This window comes from Aethalodelphis obliquidens, unplaced genomic scaffold (genome assembly GCF_003676395.1).
Source record: "Aethalodelphis obliquidens isolate GAN/ISIS:26980383/991018 unplaced genomic scaffold, ASM367639v1 scaffold7, whole genome shotgun sequence".
In the NCBI taxonomy this organism is placed as follows: Eukaryota; Metazoa; Chordata; class Mammalia; order Artiodactyla; family Delphinidae; genus Aethalodelphis; species Aethalodelphis obliquidens.
In genome coordinates this window covers 50,463,322-50,489,482 of record NW_020837951.1, presented here as the reverse complement: position 1 = coordinate 50,489,482, position 26,161 = coordinate 50,463,322, and the positions used below count along the sequence as shown (strand labels likewise).

The 26,161-nt window shown below is 43.9% G+C and overlaps 1 protein-coding gene across 1 annotated transcript in view; it reads left to right on the top strand.

Moving 5' to 3' along the window:
- Window positions 1-24,914, top strand: part of PGM5 (phosphoglucomutase 5) — a 201,867-nt gene extending 176,953 nt beyond the window's left edge. The window contains exon 11 of the mRNA XM_027105739.1: window positions 23,410-24,914. Within this exon, the coding sequence (XP_026961540.1) occupies window positions 23,410-23,499 (90 nt within the window). The 3' untranslated portion in view covers window positions 23,500-24,914. The remainder of the gene's footprint in view (window positions 1-23,409) is intronic.
- The last annotated feature ends 1,247 nt before the right edge of the window (window positions 24,915-26,161 follow it).

Sequence of the window (26,161 nt, the reverse complement as noted above, 5' to 3'; positions counted from 1 at the left end):
GTGTCAGCAAGGTCCCAAATGTCAAAGCATCAGAATGGAGACATGCTTAATACAAAGAGGAAGAAAACACAGTGACTTTTTCAGGGGAATAAAACTGTGGAGGCACCAAGATTTTGCTTTTTTCATATACCATTGAGGCCATGTGGCCCACATTGAGAGGCTGGGCTTTGGAACCCTACATCCTTGGTCTTGAGCCCTGGGTCTGCCATTTTCCAGTTCTGTAATCTTGGGCAACTTAATTTCTGTAAACTTCAGTTACTTTATCAGTCACATGAGGATAAAAATACTTATTTCATAGGATTATTGTGATGATTACATGAACTAATTCATTTAAAGTGTTTTGGACAATGCCTGGTACATAAAAAATGCTCACTAAATGTTTGCTGTCGTTAATAATTTTGTTCTTGCCATTATTTTTATTAATAGCAATGTAGACCAGAGTTTTGATCATGTGAGGATCAAAAAGTCCCAGACTAACTAGCAATTTGTTTTATAATGGAATTAACTTGTCTTGTCTTATCATCTGCCATTAAATTCTCTGAGGGCCAACTGGATCTATGGAAGATATCCCAAGTGAACCGGCAGCTTTTAAAGATGTTGGTCTTATAAGAGGGTGCCGGGGCCCTGTGACACAATGTTTTAGTTACATAATACTGTATTGAAAGGTTCAAAAATGAATTTGAAATTCTCTTCCTGTCTGTGCATTCTCCTTTCCTCTTCTCCCTCCTCCCGTTATTTAAAATTCTTACATCCATGGAGCTAGTGGAACAAATTTGCTGCCCTCCTGGCTTGAAGCGAGAGGTACTGAGTTGGGGTTGTTCAATAATTCTGTTTTATCCAAGATAATGTGCCATTGGTTGGTTGTTCCCAACTCATTTGCCAGAGAAAAAGTATTTAAAGACTAGGGTAGGTGTGAGATAAAGACAGGATTTCTGGAGTCTCTGTTGCTTGTTATGAGGCATGTGCTTGCTGGCTTCAAAGCATTAAATGCAAAAAATTAGTCCCATGAGTTGGGAGATTGGGATTGACATATACTATTTTATATTATATATAAAATAGATAGCTAATAAGGACCTACTGTATAGCACAGGGAACTCTACTCCATACTCTGTAATGGCCGATATGGGAAAAGAATATAAGAAAGAGTGGATATATGTATTGATATAGTATAACTGATTCACTCTGTTGTACACCTGAAACTAACACAACATTGTAAATCATCTATACTCCAATAAAATTTTTTTAAAAATTAGTCCCATGGAGTAGGTGTTAGCAAGCTTTTTCTGTAAAAACCAGATAGTAAATACTTCAAGTTTTGCTCGCTGTAATAGTTTGCTAGGGCTGATGTAATAGTCCGACAGACTGGGTGCTTTGACAACAGAAATGTATTGTCTCACAGTTCTGGAGACTAGAAGTTCAAGATCAAGGTGTTGGCAGAGTTGGTTCCTTCTAAGTGCTGTGAGGGAAGGATGTGTTCCAGGCCTCTCTCCCTGGTTTGTAAATAGCTGTCTTCTCCTTCTGTCTCTATATCATCTTCCCTCTGTGTGTACCTGTGTCCAAATTTCCCCCCTTGTAAGCAGACCAGGCATATTGTAGTAGCACCCACCCTCATGACCTCATTTTAACTAGATTGCCTCTGTCAAGACCTTATCTCCAAAGGTCACATTCTTAGGTAGTGGGGATTAGGGCTGGAACAGCTGAATGTGGGAGTGGGGGACACGAGTCAACCCATAACACTAGTCATATTGTCCGTGTTGCAACTTCTCAACTGCCGCTGTAGCATAAAAGCAGCCACAGACAATACATGAATGAATAAGTAAATTTATTTATGGGTATTAAACTTTGAATTTCACATAACTTTCACACGTCACAAAATATGCTTCTGATTTTTTTTTCAATGATTTAAAACCCTAAAGCTAAGTCTTAGTTCACAGGCTATCCAAAAACCAGGTGGTAGACCAGACTTAGCCCGAGGTTCTAGTTTGCTGACCCTGGCCTTTTTGAACATTATGCACAATTTCTGATTATATTCAGGGAAGCATACATCCAAATGAGTTTGGCTCAACAATACATTTTGTAAAAGGTACAATTACATTCGTATTCACATGTGTGTTTATATAGAGAGATGAATTTTAATGTTTTCAAAACAAGTATCAAATATCCCTGGAAATCTCCAAAATTGGCCTTCTGAGATTGAATCCCCAGCATTCGATGGCAAGAAAACCTGAAAGGAAAATGTCTTCGAGTGTGTTTGTTTCATGAAATCGAATTCCTTTTTCAGGTGTTCGGTTTCTTATAGGAAGGATTCCTTCTTTTTTCTATTTAAAGCAGTTGCTTACAAATGATTTTCAGATGAGCAGCATTAGAACCATGTTGGAAGACAAAGGAGAACTGTTCAGGAGGAACTTGTAGAAGAATGGTGTGAAAAAAGAAAGGTATGAGAGAGAGTCCTGGACAGTACTTAGAACACATGGGCAGCAAGTGTGGGCCACTTCTACTTGTGCAAAGCCAGGAGTGCCCTGACATTGTGTCCTGGTGTGAATGGGGCTCCCAGGAGTGGCTAACAAGGCATGATTGCATTTCAGATGCTTTCTCAGTGACCCTCAAACCCACCGCCCACAGAAGCCCCACATCCCTTAGGAAGCCACGTCTGTTGTTGCTTTTTGTTCTTGGCTTGCTTTTAGTTACAGCCTCAGGTATCACAATGAGGATGGGCGGTATGGTATTTAACAAAAGCTAAGATACTTTGATACCTGACTAAGATTTTGCAGCTGTACATTTTGTGCTGTCTTTAACCACCTGGGCATTTCTCTCTTGGTGAATCCAACTGCCGACCCCGACTTACATCCACATAGGGTATTTCATTTTGATACTGCTCAGAATTTGCAGTCCTGATGAATTCACCGTCCGTGTAATGAATACGATTCCCTAAGCAGTTTAAAAGCAGATATAATTTATACTGTTTCTATCAGTACCTGAAACTCTTGCTACCCAAAGAGTAGTCCTTGGTTCAGTACATCAGCATCACCTGGTTGCTTCTGAGATGCAGAATCTCAGGCCCCACCCCAGACCTGCCAAATCAGATTTTGCATTTTAAGAAGCTCCCCAGGGGATCTGTGTCCACATTCAAGTCTTAGCGTTCCTGCTCTCGTAACCTTCAGCATCCTTATTTCCACCTCTGTTTGGCAGGATTGACTTTCCCTCCAGACCAGATAAATCCGTCTAAAGCCAAACCACTAGGAGGCATTTATAGGGGTAACTGGCCTCTGCTATTCTCTCCTCCTGGAAGATTACAAAAAGTGCAGAAAATAACCCAGACAAATGTCCCAAGACCTTTGAAGCCCTGTTTCCACTTCTCAGAAACTTAACAAAACAAGAAAATCAGTTTTACTTTGCATCACCATAGAAACCCTACCTCAGTATCAACTCCGTAGTGTTAGACTGTGTTTTCTTCACACAATTACACTAGTCAAACTGAGAGATTCAAAATAACCTGGGGATGAAGAAAGTTCTGATTTGATTTTACAGAGATAGGAAGCCTTGCCAAAATCGTAGGTAGAGAGTCTAGCACTACTTCGATGGAAAGGCCAACAGCATCCTTCAAGGACTTAAGGGCAGTATGGCAGCCACGTCACAGAGGCAAAGTCCACGGAAGAACATATTCTTTTGTCAAAAGTGGAAGAAACTTTCAGTCACTGCACTCGTAAAATGTATATTCGCCGCCCATAAATTCCAGGCGCGGTGTTTATACCGCAGGGAAGGCTGTACGTAGAGGGCTCGCTGCTGTCGCCTTAGAGCCTGGCGCTGAGGATTCCGCTGCGCTGCCCCTGCTCAGACAGCCTCACAGCCCAAGTTCTCTTTCTTCCCCGGTTGCTTCTGCCCTTTCTCCCTGTGGTGGTCCTCGCTGACTTACTGCTTTAGACACAGACACACCCTGAAGGAATGTGTTCCGAGTGTAGGCACGCCTGTTCCGTCTGTTTACAGCTTTGTGTTGTCCACCTGCCATCTGACTGTGTTCCCTCTGGCTGGATAGAGGGGCCCCCCGTGCACACAAACAAAAAAGGAAGGGATTTCCTGGGGCCCAGAGCATCTGACTGATACAGAGAGATCTTAGTTCTGACCAGAGTGACTTTGGGTGTCTTTCATTCAAAGAGCTGAGAACACTGGTGATATTCTTAATCTTTTTGTATCTGATCTTCCGTCAGAAAAGATCGTATGAACTTCATTTTATGGACAAGGAAGCACAAGGCAGAGGAGTTGTTGTCTGTCTATCGAAGGTCAACACGCTGGGGCTGGAATGCTGGTCTACTCAATTCCGCCCCCTGCGGTCTTAGCAAGCCAGGCTTCCTGCTTCAAGAATAACAACAACAGTAATAATATATTCATGAGCTTGTGTTACATGCCTGCCTGTATTGGGTTAGGGTAGAATGCTAAGTGTTTTGTGTGAGTTATATCTGATTCTCACCACAGTCCAATGGGATACGTACTCATCCATTCTTGTTATGCAAATAATAAAACTTTGGCCCTGGGGATTTGAATAACCTACTATTTCTAAATGATATAGCTGGTATTTGAACCTAGGCTCTGGCCCCAGAGCCCATGGTCTTAGCTAGGGTGCTGTGCTATGTGGTATCAAAAAATATAGGGTGGGCTTCCCTGGTGGCGCAGTGGTTGGGAGTCTGCCTAGCGATGCAGGGGACGTGGATTCGTGCCCCCGTCTGGGAAGATCCCACGGGCCGCGGAGCGGCTGGGCCCGTGAGCCGTGGCCGCTGAGCCTGCGCGTCTGGAGCCTGGGCTCCACAACGGGAGAGGCCACAGCAGTGAGAGGCCCGCGTACCGCAAAAAAAAACAAAAAACAAAACAACAACAACAACAACAACAAAATATATATATATATATACACACACACATATATATATGTGTGTGTGTGTGTATATATATATATATATATATATATATATGGATGTGCACCCAGCTATGAAAAAATAGAGTAATCAGGGTGCCCGTCTTCAGTCTGCTATATCACTGATGCTCCCAACCCATCCTCTAAGAGTATTCTCAGATGCAACCCCTGAGCCCCACAATTCCAGAGCAGTGGGAAGTCTAGTTTCTCCTTTAGACTTCCTACCCCTGTTTATGTCCTCAAATCCTTTCCAAAGAATTAGTCCTCTCTTAGAAGGCTGTACCTTCTAGAGGCTAGAGAATGCCACAATGCTACCTGTGACCAGTTACATCAAGTGGGCTGGGGGGTGGCAGTTATGGGACATGCAAAGAGACTGTTAACTTTTCCCCTGGAGAAGTAGTATCACCACCCCAGGGTGGGCTCCCCAATGGTGGGCCTGAAAGGAGATGGTGGGCTAGGCCACTGAAGATCCCCCTAGGCCTCGGTGGTTTCTCAAGGTGGGAAAGGAAAAGAGCCTGTGTTTTCAGAACTGCGCTCAGCCAGGAGTTCTCCCTGCCAAAGTGGACCTAGAGTCTCCTCATGTCTCTCCGTGGCTTCCTTTGCACGCTGCTTTGCCAGCCTCGGGAGTGCCCCTGGGAGGGCTGGGCTGAGAGGAGACAGCTCAGTCCACGTGGAGAATCTGAATCTCAGAGACTGCGGGTTGGGGACGACCTCAGCCCCTTCATTCCCCAAAACTGTTATGGCTCCTCGTGCAAATCTGCCGGCCCTCACTCACAGCCTTCAAGCCCCTCACAGTGAGACTGCCTGTTTCAGAAAAAGAAAACATGTAAGTTAGAATGTCCTAGATTCCTGGATATAGAACTATCCAGGTAAGATGTATCCTCATTAATATTGAAATCATCTAATTGCTTCTATTTCATTACTGCATATTCAGTGGTGGCCGATTCAGATGCCTGTCAAGACAGGCAGCCAGTTCTAGACTGGGGCTAGTTTAAGACCATAGAGCACAGTGGGAACTCTGGTGACACTCAGCTCTCTCCAGTTACTGCCTTGTTAATCTGTGAGCCCAGGGTTGCCAGATACCCCAAATTTTCAGAAATCTAGATTTCATAGGAAATTTAATATTGGCAGGAAAATGATCACCAAAACCAAAACAAAACCCTGTCTGTGTGAAGGACTTCTAGTATGGGTGGGCTAGATGATTCAAACTAACCTTCTCTCTGAAAAGAGAAAAGCTGAAAGAAATCTGTAAAAGTATCTTTGGAAAAGCATCAATGACCAATGACCTAATAAGATAGCAACATGAATAGGAAGGAGGTTGGGGCTCAGGGAAATGAGCCAGAGCTCTCTCTATCCCGGGGCATCTGCCTACCCAGGCGAAGGGCTAAGAAGAGCTGCTTTTGGCAAATTACACAAGGTGTCGGTGACAGGCATCAGGTCCAATGCAGAACCTGGTCTATTTCCACCTGCCTCTGCCACCCAAAGGACGAACCAAAGGAGGCTAAGAGGCAGACCTGTGTGGCACATTCCTGTGGCTGAAGGAAAAATAGTTAGAGCTAAGAACTCACCAAAGGCAGAGATCTTGGTACAGTAACCCCTGTTCTAGATGGTAAATTTGAAGGGAATCATTCCAAAGGTAGACTACAGACTGTAATCCAGGGGTTATAAAGCCACGGCTCTGAACGACTAGTGCCCTCAGGCATCTCACAGGAGGTGATGAAGGATGCTAGTGATATCCTAGGTCTCAAGTTATTTCTATAATAACTTTTTCAAACAAAATGGCCAGCAAACGGTAAAAGGTTACAAAGCACCTGAAGAGACAAAGCAGTGTGCACCAGAATCAATAGACAATATAGAATAGAGGGTAAGACACGTGGAGGATACATTGGGGTCCAGCATAATTTAATTGGAGTCTCAAAAGGAGAGGAGAGAGACTGGCGTATAGGTAAAACTTGAAAAGATAATAGCTGAGGATTTCCCAGAACCAATGAAGGAAAGCAATCCACTGGTGCTAGAAGCCTGAGCAGAGTAAATAAAAATAAATTCACATCTAGACACATCAGACTAAAACTACAGAAGATCAAAGACAAGTTGTTTGACTGACAACTAATTTTTCAACAGCAACCTTGACCATCAGAAGGCTGAAATAAAATAACTGACAGTCTAGAAACGATCTTTCTGAAATGAAAGCAAAATGAAGACGTTTTTAGACAGACAAAAGCTGAGAGAATGAGCTATCAGCAGCCCCATACAGAAAGAAATTCTCCAAGATATTCTTCAGTTAGGAGGAAAATTATCCCCCATGAACCTCAGAGATGCATCGAGGAATAAAAAGCAAAGAAAAATTAAAACTAGGGGTTGGTTTATGTGAACATTAGCTGTATAAAACCTTAATAGTAATGTCTTATGGTGCTGACAATTTTTATCATATTAATATTATAAAGAGCTAAAATAGACAACCATAATAGCTCTAAGAACTGTGAGAGTAATCATACTTAAGATATACTAAGATCCTTGCGTATTTTGGAAGAAAGTAAATTTATGGATCATTATTAGACTTTGATAGGTCAAGGATTCATGTTGTAGTTTCTAGGGGACCATCACAGACATACACACAAAAATAGAAAGAATATAACTTCCAACCTAAGAGAGGAAAACAGAGAATAACTTAAAAAAATCAATCCAAGAGAAGAAAGAAAAACAGGTTGGTCAAATAAAAAGCATATAAGATGGTAGATTTAAACACAAATGTATTTGTTATTACTTTAAATATAGATGAACTAAGTGCTCCAGGGAAAAGACAAAGTTTGGATTTTTTTAAAAAGACGCTCACCCTGCTAAATATGTAGCTTGCACATATGAACATCAGATAATTCCCGCTCTTGCCTAAGCAGAGAATAACTAGTTATTCCCATATTTAGCAGGGTGACGCTCATTATAAGAGACACATTTTACATAAAAATACAGAAAATTTGAAAGTTAAAAAAATGGAAAAATATATACAACTAACAACCAAAAATCTGACTCTGTTAGTTTCAGATAAAGGTCAAAAGTATTGCTTAATATAAAGAGGGACTCTTCAAAATGATCAAAACTTTAACTCCCCCCAGGAAGACCTAATAATTTTAAATTTATAAAGCAAAAAACTGGTAAAACTATAAGAAGAAATAGAGAAACTGACAATAGCCCTGGGATATTTTAACAGCCCTTTCAGGAATTATTAGAACAAGGAGATAGAAAAATTAATAAGGCTGTAGAATATTTGAATGACATTGTTAACATGCCTTATTTAATGGACTTATATAGATACTACAGCAAACAATATCAACATATAAATTGTTTTCATGACACAGGGAACATGTATAAAAATTCACTATAAAAATTAACTGTGGGGCTTCCTTGGTGGCGCAGTGGTTGAGAGTCCGCCTGCCGATGCAGGGGACACGGGTTCGTGCCCCGGTCCGGGAAGATCCCACGTGCCGCGGAGCGGCTGGGCCTGTGAGCCGTGGCCGCTGAGCCTGTGTGTCCGGAGCCTGTGCTCCGCAACGGGAGAGACCACAGCAGTGAGAGGCCCGCCTACCGCAAAAAAACAAAACAAAAATTAACCATGTATAAAAATTAACTAGGCAATGAAACAATGCAGAGTATTATCACAAGGGCAATTAAGTTAGAAAGTATCAATAATAACAAAATGGATACAGAAAAGCATTTGATAAAATGCTTTCCTAAATCATCTATTCATGATAAAAACTCTGCAGATAGAAATCAAAAGGAAGTCCTTTAATCTCATAAAGAACATTGCTAAAGAAAAATCTTGGACATGGGCTATATGTGCTGACAGTATGTCATGCTAACTAGGGAAAAAATTTGATGAGTTCATGGAGAACTCAAATGCTCAAGGGCCTCAGAAGCACAAGCATCAGCTTTACATGTAATTCAAGTATGTAACTTTTATGCACTTCCCTGTGATTGCTGCATTTCACAGTCCTTAAAAAGGTAGTTTTCATAGCGTACCTGAAACAGAGAAACCTTTTACAGTAAAGGCATGAAGACAAATATTTTAAATATTCAGAAAATGGCAACTTTTCCCTCAGTAGAAGGGCAGTCTAGGGTAGTGAGATACAGCCCAGCTTTGCTGTTAAAATCATGACACCAACTGGGTTCAGAGCTCAGCTCTGCCACTTACCAGCTGTGTGTCTTTGAGCAAGTGATGTAACGCCTCTGAGCCTCAGTTTTCTCATCTGTAAAATGGGGATAATACTTCCTACCTCACATGATAGATATATCTGTTAGAGATTACATAAAATATAACCATCTATTATAAAGATTAACTCAACGCATGAATTTGGAATAGTGCTTGGCACATGGTACATATTCAGTGTCAGCTATTAAAAACTGCTGAAGAAGAATTAAAACTTCAGAACCCGAGGCGCAAACTATAGATGAGAGCAAGGAAAGGAATTTCCTTTTCCCAAGACTTTTGCAAGTCAGTAAATCAATTCTCTGTCTTCTTGTGTAGCCAATTCTATTGCCTGTGACCTAAACCCAGCCAGGAAACATAACATCTTCTGGCTTCCAAGACTGCTTAGGCAAGAGCGGGAATTATCTGATGTTCATATGTGCAAGCTGCATATTGAGCAGGGTGAGGCCTCCTGGCAGCCTTCAGTGACAGAGTCACAAGTGCAGGGCTGGAGATGCTGCTGAGGACCATGCTGTATCTCGTTTCATGTTTATCACCCCGTGGAGCAGGAACGATTATTAGCGTCCCAGTTTCAAAATTGATGCGCAGTAAAACACAACGATGCACAGAGAGATTAAGAACCTTATCTGGTGAGGGCTGGAGACGGAATTAAGCCCAAGCCTAATGGATCCGTGCATTTAACCAACATACTGTAAGTTCTCTCACTGCACTTAAGCCTTAACCTCTTTCCCCGCCTCATGAATGGTCAAGCAACGTATCAGCCTAAAGTCCTGTTTAGACTCACCTTTCACTCTGGTTGCGTGTTGTTGCTTCACAAATCACCTTAACACTTGGTGGCACCCTACGACAATGATTTATGCCCGCTCGTGGACCCTGTAGGCTAGGAATACTTGGACGTGGCACAGGGGGATAGTTTGCCTCTGCTCCCTGATGTCTGGGGTCTCTGATGGGAAGACTAGAAAAACTGGGAGTGACTCAGATGGCTGGGAGCTGGAGTCTTCTGGAGGCCTCTTTACCTTTTTGGCCTCGAGATAGTAAGTCTTCTTGCGTATGACATTGCTGAGGGCAATATGGGGAAGCCGCCGGGCTTCGTGACCCAGGCTCACGAGTCACAGAACAGCACTTCTGTCAAACTGTATTGGTTGAATAAGGCTGCCAAGTTTCAAGGGAAGAGGGACTAGGCCCACCTCTTAATGGAAAGAATCCCAAAGAATTTGCAGCCGTGTTTGAAAACTAATTCATCATTCTTATCCTTTTAATTGGCTTCAGAATATCCAATATAATAAAGATGGCCTAAGGCCTAAAGGCAAACAATAGTTCAGCAGTATAGAGTTTCCAAGACATACTCTCTTTCTTCTCACCTTCTGATTTGGAAAATGTTTTTGAAATGGCATTTCCCACTTCGTTTTAGTGAATAATATTTTCATTAGTCCAGATGGGCTAGACCAGTGCCATAGTAACCAACAACGCCAAAATCTCACTGGCTTAAAACCACCACTGAAAATAAGGTTTACTTCTCATTCCTATTATATATTCAGCACAGCTTGGCTGGGTGCTTGCCTCTGTGTTCTTACTTCAGGGTCCAAGTGTACAGAACAGGTGTCTAGAACATCGCTGTGTTAGGGAGGGAGAAATTGTCCTCTACCCTCTAGGTTCTTCTGGCTGGTCTAACTGACGTGAGACAGATTAACAGGAGAAAATCAGACAAAATTTTAATAACATGTCTACAATTGGGGAGACCCAGAAAAACTGAGTAACTTGCCCAAATGGCTGAAACCTTCACCTTAAATACCATCTTCAGCTAAAGATAAAAGAAGATGTTGTCAGGGCTTGGGACTTCAAAAAGGGGGAAGGCAGTTGATCTGGAGATGGAAAAGCAAAGGTTTGGTAAATAAATGTTTTCTGGGCTGTGCAGAAACAATGGGACTTAGAGTCGATGCATCTCTAGGCCCTGTTTCTCCCCCGACACGAAGCCCATATTCTTTGCAGATGTCTCTGGTGAAAGCTCTATTCTGGGAACAGACCCTCTATCTAATTTATTTTTTAGGCAGTTAGGGGGAAAGTCAAAATTTCTTCCTGGGTCTTTCGGGCCTTCATTGTTTTCAGCTCGAAATAACCTACGTGCCAAAGAGACACTTTGGAGTGGCAGATTTGCTCCCCAGCAGCTGGTTACCATAAGGAGAGGAAGAGCTTTGGCTGAAAGTGACCACCCACTGCCTGGAAATTGTCAAAGGGCCCTGCCTTACCATGAGAAGGCCTGGAAGCTCAGCCTTCTGTGGCAGGGAGGAGAGAAACAGTAGGTATCGGTGTGTGGCACTGATGACACCACAGTGATCCAGTAATGCCATGAAAGAAAGGAAGCTTAAATGTATTATCTGGAATAGTCTTTCTGAGCCTAGACCTATGAGGGCTTTGGAACCAAATATTTGTAACTGGTCTTCTGGAAGTGTGGAAAGGTGAGTTAGTTTGGTTGAATATGAACAGTGTGCAAACGTGTTCAATTTCTGTTAAATGAACCAAATTCAAAAGTCTAGTGGAGGGGGCTTCCCTGGTGGCGCAGTGGTTGAGAATCTGCCTGCCAGTGCAGGGGACGCGGGTTCGAGCCCTGGTCTGGGAGGATCCCACATGCCGCGGAGCAACTGGGCCCGTAGGCCACAACTACTGAGCCTGCGTGTCTGGAGCCTGTGCTCCGCAACAAGAGAGGCCGCGATAGTGAGAGGCCCGCGCACCGCGATGAAGAGCGACCCCCGCTTGCCACAACTAGAGAAAGCCCTTGCATGGAAACGAAGACCCAACACAGCCAAAATAAATAAATTAATAAACTCCTACCCCCAACATCTAAAACAAAAAACGTCCAGTGGACACTGCAGATTGAGGAAGGTACAGGGAAGCTGGCTGAGGTTCCAAGCTTGGTTTCATGATCCTAAAGTGCACCTTGAGGAAAAACCTATGACCACCTATGTCTAAGGATCACAGGTCTCCGGGGATACCCTATAGTCCTGATAGACGTTCCATATTGGGCCTCAAGTTGTACAGCCACTAAACCCAGGCTGGCTGCAGGTGCTCTTCCAGGGTGGAGAGGGTGTAGGATCTGGGGTCAGGACACCTCGAAACTCAGTCAGGAGCTTTTTGGTACTGTATCCGTGGGTCTCTTCTTCCCCATGTGAAGCCACCCTCAGGAGCAAAAGCTGCACTCAGGAGCAGCCCTGGGGGCGTGCACCATCCTCTCACCAACAGACCCACGACCCACATCGCGACAGCAGCCAGCTTCCTGTGACAGGGATGGGTGACTACAGGGCATGCACCCCATGGCAAACCCTGGGGTCAGAAATTCAAATGACAGGCAGATAACTCACCCATGTGAATAGGGCAGCAGGGCATAGGACAGTAGGAAGTTGTTAGTTAGAACTGGCATGCCATCTAAAGGCATTCAGTTCATATTTTTTAAAGTATATATTAAGTTTGTGCCAGCAAAAATAAGAGATGGTTGAGTGGATCTGGTGGCCATGGATCTCCAGTTTGCATGCCCCAGTCTAGCCCCATCACAATAGGTAAGTGCTCCCTCTTTCATGGAAAGAGAATGAAGGTTCAGGGAGGTTAAGGCGGGTGCCCAAGCTTGCACAGCTCATAACGGGTAGAGCCAGGCAGTTTGGCTTCAGCGTTCATGCTTATAACCACCATTCTTCACTGCAGATTCTAGAATAAGTGTGCTTTCAAGACCTGGGTATGCAGCAGAATCACTGTGGGAGCTTGTAGAGCTACACATTCCATTCCTGGTCCCTAGATTCACTGAAACAGCATCTCCATGACTGGAGCTCACAACAGCATCCCCAGGTGATTCTTACCTCATCCTCAGGTAGCAGTCTGCTGACCAATCTTTGGGAGACTGCTGTTGATGCTTTTAATCCATCTCTAAGGAGCCAGGCTTTCTGGGATCTATACGCAGAAAGCCAAGCTGAATCACATTATTGTTCCAACCCTTGGAACCTAGTTTTTAAAAAATGACGACTACTAATAACCTAGACCTTGGCTTCAAAAGAGGAGGCAAATGGCTACAAGGAGAGTCCTTTGAGAACTTGAACTGGAGAGTAGTTCTTTTTTTCTCTAAACCTCTGCTTTCAGTCCTGTAGTTATATTTCTGGTAACAGTTTTGCAAGTGGCGGTAGGGAGGTGGGCAACTCTAGGTTCCCTCTAAACTGGAAAGTGCATTCTACATCAGGGAAACCTTTGAAGTCTGCTGTGGAGTCGAAACGTGAAGACACGATAGGGGTATTGGAGGAGGAAAGCAGAAATTGTGACGATCTGAACCATTTAGCTATTTCCCACCTTTTTTGCAATGTTTTTCGTGGCAGATGAGGGGATAGAAAGAGAGAAGAGAGGAAAGAGGAAAAGGGAAAGAGTGACCAGGGGAGCGGTTCTATAAAATGGAAGCTGTGAACTCTCGCAGGTTGGTCTGTGTTTGCGTGACAGGACAATGAAAGGCCACCAGGATTCTGCTTAGTGCCTTTTGGCTGTGCCCCCAAATGCTGGCCAGCATGTTTGTTTTCTCTCCTTCTCCAGCCCAACACGATACTTCTGAGTAGGGACCGAATGCAGGTCCAATTTATAGGAATAAATAGGAAAAATGGCTTCATGACTCCTCTGATTTATTTTGGATAAAATAAGCACTGCCTTTTGCTTCCTGAAGTCCCAAGTCAGTTGCAGAGGTGGGGGGGTGCCGTGGAGAAGGAGGCCCAGCTGGCCTGGTCAGTGCGGTTTCTGTTAGGCTCATCACTGCATTCCCAGAACGCTAGCTTAGTTCTTGCTTTGATTGAACTTCTTTGGGAGTATCTCATCGCTTATATCCTGGAATGGCTTTCTCCCCCTCAGAAGAGAGCTTTTATGGAGGCCTGTTTTCTGACATTCACAAAATAGATGGGTTCCCTCAGGGTTGGGCTCGGAATTCAGATTTATCTATAGTCATTTTTCATATCCTCTATTTTGGTTAATTTTAGGTCCATTTTGGATCAAGATGGATAGATAGATTTATTACATGAAAAGGAGATTACAGTTAGGACCATGGTTGTATGTATTATATTAAAGAGCAAAATGTTTGCAGCATTTTCACTTAACTTTTTGTTTTTTTAAGGACTAATCTTTGTTTTAAAATTTATTTATTTTATTTATTTTTATTTTTGGCTGCATTGGGTCTTTGTTGCTGAGTGTGGGCCTTCTCTAGTTGCAGCCAGAGGGGGCTTCTCTTGTTGTGGAGCACGGGCTCTAGGCGTGTGGGCTTCAGTAGCTGTGGTGCACAGGATCAGCAGTTGTGGCTCACGGGCTCTAGAGAGCAGGCTCAGTAGTTGTGGCTCAAGGGCTTAGTTGCTCCGCGGCATGTGGGATCTTCCCGGACCAGAGTTCGGAACTGCGTCCCCTGCATTGGCGGGCACCTTCTTAACTACTGTGCCACCAGGGAAGCCCTCACTTAACTTTTATTAGCAACAAATGTATTTGATTTTTTTTTGTTACAGTTTCTCTTCTAGGCACTTCTCAGGTGGATTTGAAATAGCTAGTCATCTTTGTTACCCAAAATCTGGGCTTCTGTAAACAGGGCAGCATCTCGCCTCTAGGCCCCCTTTGTGCAAATTAGAAAAAGGCTCCCTCAGCGGGAATGCACAGGATGGTGAGGCTAGGGGATGGCATCTTTGTGAAAAGACAAAGGCACCCTTCCTCTGGGAAAATGCAGCCCCTTGCCAGGATGCCTGGCTTGCTGAGAGAAGCCGGCATAGATTTCCACCCCTGCTTGCCTCTTTGGGCAGGGCCCTTATAAATTTGCCCTGACAGTTAGTTACAGATTCCTATACTTGGCTCTCTCTGTTACATTGTGTAAGTGTTCAAGATTTGAAGGGCAATGTAATCAGAAACTTTCTCCCTACTGTATAGCACACAGAACTATACTCAATATTTTGTAATAACTTATAAGGGAAAAGAATCTGTAAAAGAATCTATATATATATATATATATATATATATAACTGAATTATATATGTATAACTGAATATATAACTGAATCACTTTGCTGTACACCTGAAACTAACACAACATTGTACACCAACTATATACTTCAATTACAAAAAGACTTCAGAGAAAAAAAGAAAAGAAAGAAACTTTCTCCAATGCTGAGATGTATTGGAAACAAAGCCAGAGGACGCCTCCAAGTTTATAATTATAGCAGGTGTGGACTTTTCCACGACTCCTGTGAGGCAAGGAATGTCACATTTCTGCATTGTATGGACCTCTAACTCCCGTCTGAATTGGCAAGAAGCTCAGCAGTAGCCATTTGGGGCTCCTTCCCTTTTCCAGATCATATAAAACAGCTCAGAGGGGATGGAGCAGGGGGAGGGCACACGCCGTCCTGAGGGAGAGCGCAGGTCTCTGTGGTTGCCTTCACCTCTGCTGTTGTCCTGTCCTCTGTCTGGGGCACTGCTCTGGGCAGGGGCACAGAGTCTTTTCCCTAATAGCCCTTTCCACTGCCACAGGCCATCCTTTTCTCAGAGTTCTTTTCCCTTTCCTGCTTCCTCGGATTGGACAGCTTTCCTTTTCTTTGAACTCTGAATTGTGAAGGTTTCATTCAACCCTATCTCCACATTAGCAGTTAGTGCTAATTAGAACCGCCCAAGCACCTGCTAACCCTTCACAGGCAGAGCAGTTCCTGGCTTCCCCTTGGGCTGAGGAAGAGGCAGGAGGGAGACTGGATGGACAGTCTCATCTCGTCCTGGTGAACCTTCCTGATGAAGGGGGTGCAAAGCACAAGTTCGTTTCTCAGTATACCGCCCACTGCACTAAGCACTCGAAACAATATCCCAAGCCCACCATTTCTTTCAGCATCTCTTATGGGCAAGACATAGTATAGGGAGGGAACCAGACACATTTAGGAAAAATTTTGCCTTCTAGTAACTTAGAGTTTAGTTGAAATGTGATAGAGGAAAGAAAAGAAAACCCTTACAAATTCCTGTAAATCAAGATAAAAAGGAATCATCAGAGAAGCAAGTGAAGGGGTCAGAGAATGGAGAGATCCTTCCTGGGACTATCAGAGAGATTTCATGAAAAAGGCCTTGAGGGATGGCTAAGATTTCAGCATCGGTCCAAAATGAAAGAACAACACATGTAAAAGTGGAGAAGAGCGTGGGCTGAGAGGTCACTGTTCAAGGGGTGCAGTGGGGTGAGACAAGGAGCAGGCAGAAGACTGGGGAGGAATGGTGGAAAGGAAGGGTGTGTTCATTTCCTCTGGCTGCTGTGTAACAAATTACCACAAACTGGGTTACTTAAAACAATAGAAATGTATTCCCTCGGAGTTCAAGAGGCCAGAATTCTGAAATCAAGGTGTCGGCAGGCACACATTCCCTTTGGAGCCTCTGGGAGAGGATCTTTTCCTCCCTCTTCCATCTTCTGGTGGCTGCAGGCGTTCTTTGGCTGGTGACCACCATCTCTGTCCCCATCGCCACATCACTTTCTCCTCTGTGTGTGCATGTGATCTCCCTCTGACCCTCTCCTCTGAGGACTCTTGTGATTGCACTTAGGGCCCAACTGGAAAGTCCAGGATAATCTTGTCATCTCAGAATCTTTTACTTAACCACATCTGCAAAGACCCTTTTTCCAAATAAGGTCACATTCACAGATTGCAGGGGATAGGACCTGATATCTTTGGGGGTTGAGGCATAGTATTCTGCCTACCACAGAGGGTAAGACCCAACTGTCAAGAAGCTGACAGCCATACTGCGAGGGCAGACCTTAGGCTTAGGAAACCATCCAGGACTTTAACATTAGGGTTCCTAAAAGCGCACTCTGGTGAGCCTGAGAAGAGCTAGCAGACTCCTGCAAGCCAGGGGTAATAGGGGACTGTGCTAAAGGGAGGAGCCACGGGATGAGAAGGAGTGTGGGACTGCTTAGATGTGGGGAAAAGAGAGAAAGACTCGCCAAAGTGCACTTCCAGCCCAGCTGATGGAGAGATTGGTGGGATCTGCTAGTAGCGGAAAGGGGAAGGTGGTGCCGTGAGCTGATTTGGTGAGGACGTTACTTTCAATTTGCAAGAGGTTGCGTTTTAGGAGGAAAAAAAGCTTCTTCTCACTGGTGGTAGAAAGCTGGATAGTGATGGTTCCTCAAAATGATCCAAGAAAAACATACTCGGGGTTTGCTTATTAGTGTGATTTTGTTGTTTTCAAATTTTGACTTATTTTAGTGCACAAACAGACCAAAGGTAACTCAAGAAATCCGAGAGTAGGGCCAGGTCTCAGACACTAGACCTCGAGCAAGTTATTGATTCAGGCCCGCCTGGCAGGAGTTAGTGGATCTTTACTTTCGAGATTATTGCGACGTACGCCATCCTTTTCTCTCTCCCAACTCTTTATTATTTCCCTCTGCTCTGTTTAATTTTTATTTCTCCAAGATCTTTTCTAAATTTCTTAGAATTTTTCATATTTCTCAGAATCTCTGCTTTCTTGTAATCCTGGATTACCCCGGTGCCTTATGCCCTTGTGATTAGTGAATTATAACCTCGTGGTTAATTTAGCTCCCACTGCTGGCTGCCTTATTCTTTCATTACTTACCAGTTTAAAAACATTGATCAGAAAAAATCTGATCAGCTGGTTCAGGTTTTGCCTCAGGCCATTGCTCAGTCACTGGCCAGCCTATGGATCAGCTGCCTGTAGGTCAGGGACCTACTCCTGGTCCAGTCAGCTGTGGCCAAGGAGTGGGACCATGTGAACGAACAAGGCAACCTAGGCTCCAGCTGGAGCAAGGCATTTGACAGGCACATCCATGGGCGTTCCTTAGGACAGTGGTTCTCAAAGTGTGGTTCCTGGACCAGCATATCAGCATCACCTGGAATTTGTTAGACGTGCAGATTCTTGGGCCCCAGCCCAGATGTCCTAAATGAGCAACTCCAGGGGAGGAGTCCAGCAATCTGCATTTTATCAGGCCCTCCAGGTGATTCTGCTACACACTCAAGTTTGAGAACCGCTGCCTTAGACTAAGCACACGGACTAAAAATGAATGTTTGAATGAAATCATGAGAGAAAGGTGGTTCATCTTTAACCCAAGCAGGAGTGTTGATGCAAGTTGCCTCTAAGCATCAGGCGAACGTGGCATTTGTTGTATCCCTATTTTGTGGATGTTGGAATGGCAGTGTTTATGTTGTTGAATGATCTGCATTCTCTAGGTTTTGTTACCTGCCTCACACCATGAACCAGGATAAGTACCGTCTTCCCCATGCCCTCCTTCCCACGTGGATACTCCTCTGACTCTCCTGATGCACAGTCCTCACTGGGACCAGCCAAGCCCTGAGCTCCCTCCACAGATTCGAACAAATATTACTTAATAAGTGATTCTGTTTCTGGTTAGCATTTGTTTTTCTCCAAAAAAAATCCGTTACCTATTTACTTTGAGTCTTGTGACATTCAGATCATTTACACCTCTCCTGTCTACTGCCGTCAGGGTAAGAAGTTCATTTGTTAGGGGCTTGTTTTTATGGCTCCAATTTACATGAATGTGAATCAAAACAACAACAATATAAAACGAGAGAGAAGATGAAAAAGAAAGGGAAAGAAGAAACCTCTTTCCTTGGGGGGGGGGGGCAGGGGGCGGGTATGAACAGGTTAAAGCCTAACACAGGGCTAGGATGAGGCTGAGGTTAGCAGGGTGTAGAATTTAAGGGGGTGCCAAAAAATTCAGTACTCAAGATAAATATTGTAATGCAATACTTTAAAAAATCAAAACCAATGCAAAAAAATCCATGAGGAGCTAAGTATCAGAATTTGAAATAGAGGCAGACTCCATTTCCCTCTCTAGGCTTATTAACTTGAGATGACAGCAAAAGCCACCCAAACCTCCAAGGTTGACTGGGGCCGCGGTGTGAGTACCCTCGAATGGAGGCATTGCCGATGCCGTTTGCTGCAGGATGAGAACTCTCTGCGTCCTACTCTTGAGCGTAGAAAAGCTATGTCAAGCGCTCTAAGAAGCACTGGAATTACAAAAAAGATACTATATTTCTAATAGATTATAGTCTCTATTAGTTTATTTCCTTCATTCACCAAGAGTCATCTTGGAACGTCTGATACATTCACAAAACCGGAAATGCTCTTCTCCCCACTGTCCACCTGTTCTTGGCCAGTGGGGATGGCTAATCAGTCCTATCTGACCCCTCATCTGATGTGGGTCTGGTCTAGTACAGTGGGATGACGATCCTACTTTTTCTTTCTCTCTCCTCTTAGGCTCATCTTGTCCGCTCTGTTTTTCCTTGTCATTCATGGGTCTCGTGTTCAGAATTGTGTCATGGAAAGGGCAGTAGAGGAAGAATCACTATGTTCTTATCCCAGCTCAACCACCAAACAGATGTGTGACCCTGGGCCAATCACATGTCCTCTCTGGGCTCAGTTTCCTCATCTGTCACGTGAAAGAATCAAATGACATCATCCCGTGCTCCTCTCTGTTTCTTAAGCTCTGTGTCCAGCTGCTTCTCAGAAATTTCACATCTGCAGGCTTCTAATTTTTTACCCCTCTTCTCACTCCCCAGTCTGAGGGCCTTTCCAATTGCTTCAGAAAAATGAATCTCCCTCTCTCTCCTTTCCATGATGAATGGTTGATGAAATGAGAAGAGTATCTGGGAGTCACACATACCAAAGCTGTGATTTCTAAAGAAAAACGTGACAGTAAAAATTCAGTACTACTGACCCTCCGGCTCACCCAGAGTGCCCTTCATGAATGGCCACAGAAGTCTCTATCAGCCTCGTCATTTTCTTTTCATCAAACTGACATAGCATGCTTTTATTCCACCAATATTTATTCAATGCCTCCGAAGTAGCAGCACTTTTCTAGCCCTAAATTAGACAAAGCTCGTGCTCTCATGGTGTAACCGTTCATTCTAGACCATGCATTCTGTGTACACACACACATTCACATGCACAGTCAAGCAAGAAAAACAAATACTTTATGATCCTTAAATTATGACTTGAAGCTCCCATTTCACAAGGCTGGCAAAAAATTCAAACTTGGGCACTTTTAGGGATCTCTCCCAGAATTCCCTAGGATCCTACAAGCACCTGAAGACTTTCTGGGTTCCTGAAAAATGTGTGAAAGGACCTCAGTAGTATTCAGTCCATGGTGATCATCACTGATGTTTTTCTTCCCAAACCCTCACGGTCTCTTGAGGGCAGATTGTTCCACAGCTTCTGTGTCAGGCTGGCCTGGAACTCTTTGCTCAGGGTGGGAGTTCCCATGTTCAAGGTCTTCGTCATGGAGAATTTCCAAAAATGTGTTTCCTTCCTTTCAGTTTGCATAATTACCATGGAAGCCTTCTTCTCTGACATGGTCAGGATAAGGGACAAGTACTTAATTCACTACTCCAAAAAGAGAGTTAAAAGGGGTAATTAAATGTACACATATCTTGACCATTCTATTTTTTAGCACAAAACATATAAATGTATGTTTGTTTGTCAATCTTTTAATTTTGGTCCAACACCTTTTCTTTGAATATGAGCATACTCTTTGGTGTTGTGATTATCTTTCTACAAAAGATTCCCACTCATAATTCATAATCTGTAATGTTCACCTTTAATTTCTTTATTGTCAGTGGGAACTTAAGGCCACTTGTGAGGCAATCTGCAAAAAGAACGTTCTATACTTTAAAAAATTCTCCCCAGTACTTTACAGCATCTCACTCACATCTAATTGGACAGGCATGGCTAATCACCATTATCTAACCCTTTCCAAAACATTCAACTTAATTTTCATAGAAAGAACTCTTCCTATTTATTCTCACATTTCCGTGGTTTACATATAATTTAATAAATTCATAGTTTCAATAACAAGTACAACAGGCATTAACATGTTTAGGAACAAACGTAACTGACTCCTAATAAGCACATAACTGCTAGAGGCAGAAGTAGTTGAGCATGTTAGAGAGTCATGTGTTGGTCACAGACATCCAGTGTGCAGTGGACCTCAGTCAGGATGGTTTACAGAAGAAATGGGCACCATAGGTTCATCTGTAGAGTTCAGCAGAGATCAGTTAACAGAACACCTGCAGTGTTTACAGTACCGGTTACAACTGTGCTCCCTTACCCTCTTGCCAATAGGTACCACCACTTAAAGGTAAGGAGTAGAAAATCCTTAATCTTGAAACTTACAATGCTGTCAAACAAAATAGGTCTTAATTTTCGGTTTTAAAAAAAGTGAGGGTCAGGGTTAGGGTTTCAAATTCAGTTTCACTGCATTTTCTTAAATTGATAGGATATTTTAGCTTTATTCATCCTCCAGGACCTCAAAGTGATTGATTTTAGCTTTATTCTCTTTCTCTGTCCTCACTTTACCTCTCTTATAGGTGTTATGTAGACTTAGATAGCCGAAAAGGGGGGAAGAAGGAAAGAGGGGAGAGAAGACAGGAAGAGGAGGAAAGCTAATACTCTGACATCTATACAAAGTGGGTGCTTGGCCCTTAAAGAATCCAGATGCTGCCCTGTGGGCATCCTGTGGAACAGGGCCTGGCAAAATGTGCCAGTGGAAAATTTTTCTGGGCACCAGTTGGGTTATTAAAAGGAAAAGAAATGCTTCTGTTTCTGTGTATCAAGTTGATGGACGTGGAACCAGAAGGAAGCAGCACTTGCTTGTGTAGTTGTGAAAAGGCTCTAGATTTTCACTTCTCTTCTGGCTCCCAGGATTACATCTGCGCTGCTTCATCTCGTCATCTCTATAGAGTGAGATAATGTAATACATTTAGCCATAAATGTATTAAACCATGAGACTTGCTGCTAGAGCATTCTTTCCAAAGCACAGTTCTGACAGTGTCAACGTTTAGCTCAGGAACCTCCAACATCTCCCCTTACCTAATGAATTAAAACCTTACACTTGGCCCTGGTGGTTAGGTCTCTCCAAACAAGTGTTGCTCACTTATGGCTCAGGAATGCCCTGTGTCCACACTCCACTCAGGACAACTGGGCTACTTGTGCTTCTGGCGCCCTGGGTGTTTGCTTGGGCTCTTGCTGTCTGATTAGAATGCATGCATTCCCTCCGTCCCTCTATCTGTTAGGAATACGTGTAGGTTGCAAGTAATAGAATCTTTCTCTCCCCTCCAAAAATACAGGTTTTATTTTCCTCAATATGATATCTTTTTTCCCCTTATGCCAGTGTTTCCCAAACTTCTTTTCTGCCAGTACCCCTATATTAGTATTTGTCTTTAAATGGACTTAACTTTGTTTTCACTTAAATCTACTTTTTTATTCTAGAAAGCTTACATCAGTGCTCTCCAAGGAAAAAACAGTATCCCTAGGTAAACTCCCTTGATAAATAAAACAGCATCCCTTGATAAATAAAATTCATCATAAAAAACAAATGCAATAAAAAATACAATGATATTACCTTCTACCTAGGTAACTCTTGCCTGAGGCATGCTCTGTCCTGGTAAAAGTGTTAAAGATTGGCAGCAAATAGATTTTCTCTTTGATGAAATTAGGAGGATTGAAGAAGAATGGAAGATAGACTGACTTTCTCAGTGTTCCGGTGCCATGCCCATGCACCATCTAAAATCATCTCCTGCACCACCTAAAATCATCTTGAGTGGTGTGTGCTCTCACTTTGGAAAACGCTGCCTGAGTCTCATGAAATGATGAGCAGCTAAAGGGCAAGACGTGATTCTCACTCCCCTTCATATCCTTCACCTTTCCAAGAATCTATTCCCTAGGCCTCCAAACCTCCCCACCTCCTTCTAGGGGACGCTGAGGTGCCCCATGAGCCACTGTGTTATGTGATGGGAAGAAATGAGCTGTTATTCTCTGCAGCGCTAGCTGATGGATTGGTCTGTCTTCTCCAAAACATCAGGAGAGTAGGTTCATCAGGTCCATGGACTTAGGATGTAGAATGAGTGTTCTTCCTCAAGTTCACGCACATGTGTGTGGCGGGGGGGGGTGGGGCGGGGGGCGGGTATGTGTTGGCGGGTATGTAGCAGAGGAAGACTGGGGGGTTTTCTGAACTTCCTTGATTCACAGCGCTCTGTTCCCGAAATGCTTCAATACTCTCGTAGTTGGGTTGTGCAAGCTCCTATCTTAGAGCAATGTGTGTGGGAGCCAGGTAAGACTTTGGAGATCAACTGCTGCCTCTCCTCTCCCTAACCGCCCGCCCACTGAGTCTCCTCTTACGGAAGAGGAAACCAGGGACCAGCGAACAGGTGTCCAGATCCACAAATCAGAACTGAATCCAGATGCTTGGAATAGAAACCCATCCCTGCAGCCCTCCTGTGACTGACTCGAGTTGTTCACAGACTTTCTTCCTCCTTTTCCAGGCAGTGCTAAGCCCTCTCATAGCCATCGCGCTGAAAATATCCCAGATTCACGAGAGAACCGGCCGGAGGGGCCCTACTGTCATCACCTGAACGGAGGACAGATCACTCAGCACAGCCAAAAGAACGCGCTCGGCGGGGGACGCTTCACTCATGCCTTCTTGCTACCTGTTTGTGCCTCTTATGACTTTGAAAAAAAAACAAAGGTTGATTTGGTGGTGGGCGGGGTAGGTGGGGAAAGAAAAAAATGTCTGTTTTGTTTGGGTTTTAGTCAGTTTCTGCAAATGCAACAGGGTCTTCGGTTATCTCTGAAAGCTGCACTGTCATCTGATATCTGCTTTATCACACAAGGGAACCTGCCCTTTTGAGAGAGAATCAGGGGGCTGGGAATAGTCAGGGCATCTGTGCATCGTTGGCGTCAGGTGAGAGAAGGTTCTGGAATAACGGAGGAGAGTGCAATGCCAGAAGTCAGCTGACCCTGAGCCCCAGGTGCTCCCAGACAGACCTAAGAAGGCTCTCCTCAGCAGCGGGAGGATTTAACTTTTCATCCCAGGTCAGGTCTCCCATGGGTGAAAGTTGTAGAACTCCTAATAGCCCACCTCATGCCCACCAACCACCTGATGGCCACTCACCCTCCTTCCCATCTCCAAAGTCCCCATGCCACCCCCTTCACATCTTCAAGAGCTTTCTACAAACCACAATGACACACTTTCAACAAAACATATCAAAGGGTGTTTTTCTCTCTTATTTTGTAAATAATATCAATACTAGCTATTAAGCAGGCTGCATTCCTTCAAATTCAGCCATTCATTACACAGGTGGGAGGTCATTTCTTAGCAGGACTCTGAGAATGAATGCTGAACGTTTTCGGGCCCCGTCTTGATTATATCACGTGGGTTGGTACATGAGTTGATACTAATTCCTGCTGCGAAGGCAAAATACCACCATGTTGGCTGTCTCTCTGACTTTCTCACTCTGCTAACTTATCTCCCAATAAGGGCCTGTTTTCATGCACTTGTTTGGACACAGTTCAGATCTTACTGGTCATGGCTGTAAAAGGAGACAGTGAAATGCTGTAAAAGTAGGAGATGAAGTGGATGCTGGAAGAGAACCTTGCTGGTGGCACAGTGATGGGCCTGATGAGACGGCAGGGAGGGTGGGGTCCCCTGCTGGAAAGCAGAGGGTCACAGCTGGCTTTATTTGCCCAGAAAAAAAGATATTGTGTCCCTGGCAGCCTCCATCAGTCCTCAGCCAGAACCCTGGGCGCACAGGACCTGTTTGCATATGTTTTGCTTCCTTGGGAACGCACCCACTTATCATGTCATTGGCACAGATAACATGGTGCGCTTTGACCGTTCAGAAATGCATTATTGCTGTAGTCAAGATTAGGGGAAGCAGAGAGACATTCCCAGCAAGGTATTTGTTTCCATTTTCTATCTATGCTTCTGTCAGAAACTTGCTAGGACCTTTAGTAGCTAATAAAAAAGAAATTTCTGATTTCAACCTTACACAAGAATTGTGGATTTTTGCTTATTTGTTTGTCTTGCCATTTGACAAACTCCAGTATTGGTCACTCTTCTGATAAGTCTGCCTTGCAGAACACTTGCAAGGGCTGGTATTCATCATTATGATCTTGGGAATTTAGTAAATAAATGGAACAGAGAAGGCAAAGTGCTCAAAACTGCCTTTGGGCGTCAGAAGAAACGAACGTGGCATCTAATCTTTCATCACGAGTGTCTTGATTTCAAAATAATAGTAGGGTGGCTTTGAGCTGAGATTCTAAGGAACTAGTTATGAAGTTTATCAGCAATGGAATACAACTTGCCTTGTGGCTTTGGTTCTCATCATCTTTAAAGTGGAGGTCCATGGGACTTCCCTGGTGGCGCAGTGGTTAAGAACCTGCCTGCCAGTGCAGATTCGAGCCCTGATCCGGAAAGATCCCACATACTGCGGAGCAACTAAGCCCGTGTGCCACAACTACTAAGCCCGCGTGCCACAACTACTGAAGCCCACATGCCTAGAGCCCGTGCTCTGCAACAAGAGAAGCCATCGCAATGAGAAGCCTGCGCACCACAACGAAGAGTAGCCCCCGCTCACTGCAACTAGAGAGAGCCCACGCTCAGCAACGAAGACCCAACCCAGCCAAAAATAAATAAACAAATGTATTTTAAAAAAAAAAAGAAAGTGGAGGTTGATGACAGCACAACTAGATACACTCAGGCTTAGACAGCTAAGCCTATTTTTCAATATTTTTTCTCAAGTTGCTGAACTTTTCATCATGTCGAACTTTGAAGTTCAAATGTAAATTAATCCTCATTTTAAAATCCTGTTTCTTTATTTCAGTATGGAGTCATGTGTGTCCAGCAACACAAATATAATTCATTCATTCAGCAAACACCAGTTGAACAACTACTCTATGCAGAGTCCTGGGTTTCTTTGGTGCAGCAAACGGATGCATAAAATATTATCCCTGCTTCTGTGAGTTTGTAGTTTGGGAACGGGAGGCTATGGCTAACATGCACAATGAATCAGGTAGACATGAAGGTTACAGCAGCGGCACAAGCAACCGGCTGTGGGAATACACAGAGAGACTGACTCAGAGATGGAAGGCACTAGCACCTAAGGGATTTCCCAAAGAGTGGAGTTTCCTGGGCCTGGTAACCATTTCTGTAATTTCACCAGGGGTGAATGTAGCAAGAACAAAGACTAGAAGTGGAGGGGTAGGATGGCTGGAGAAGAGGCTTGCTTTGGGTCT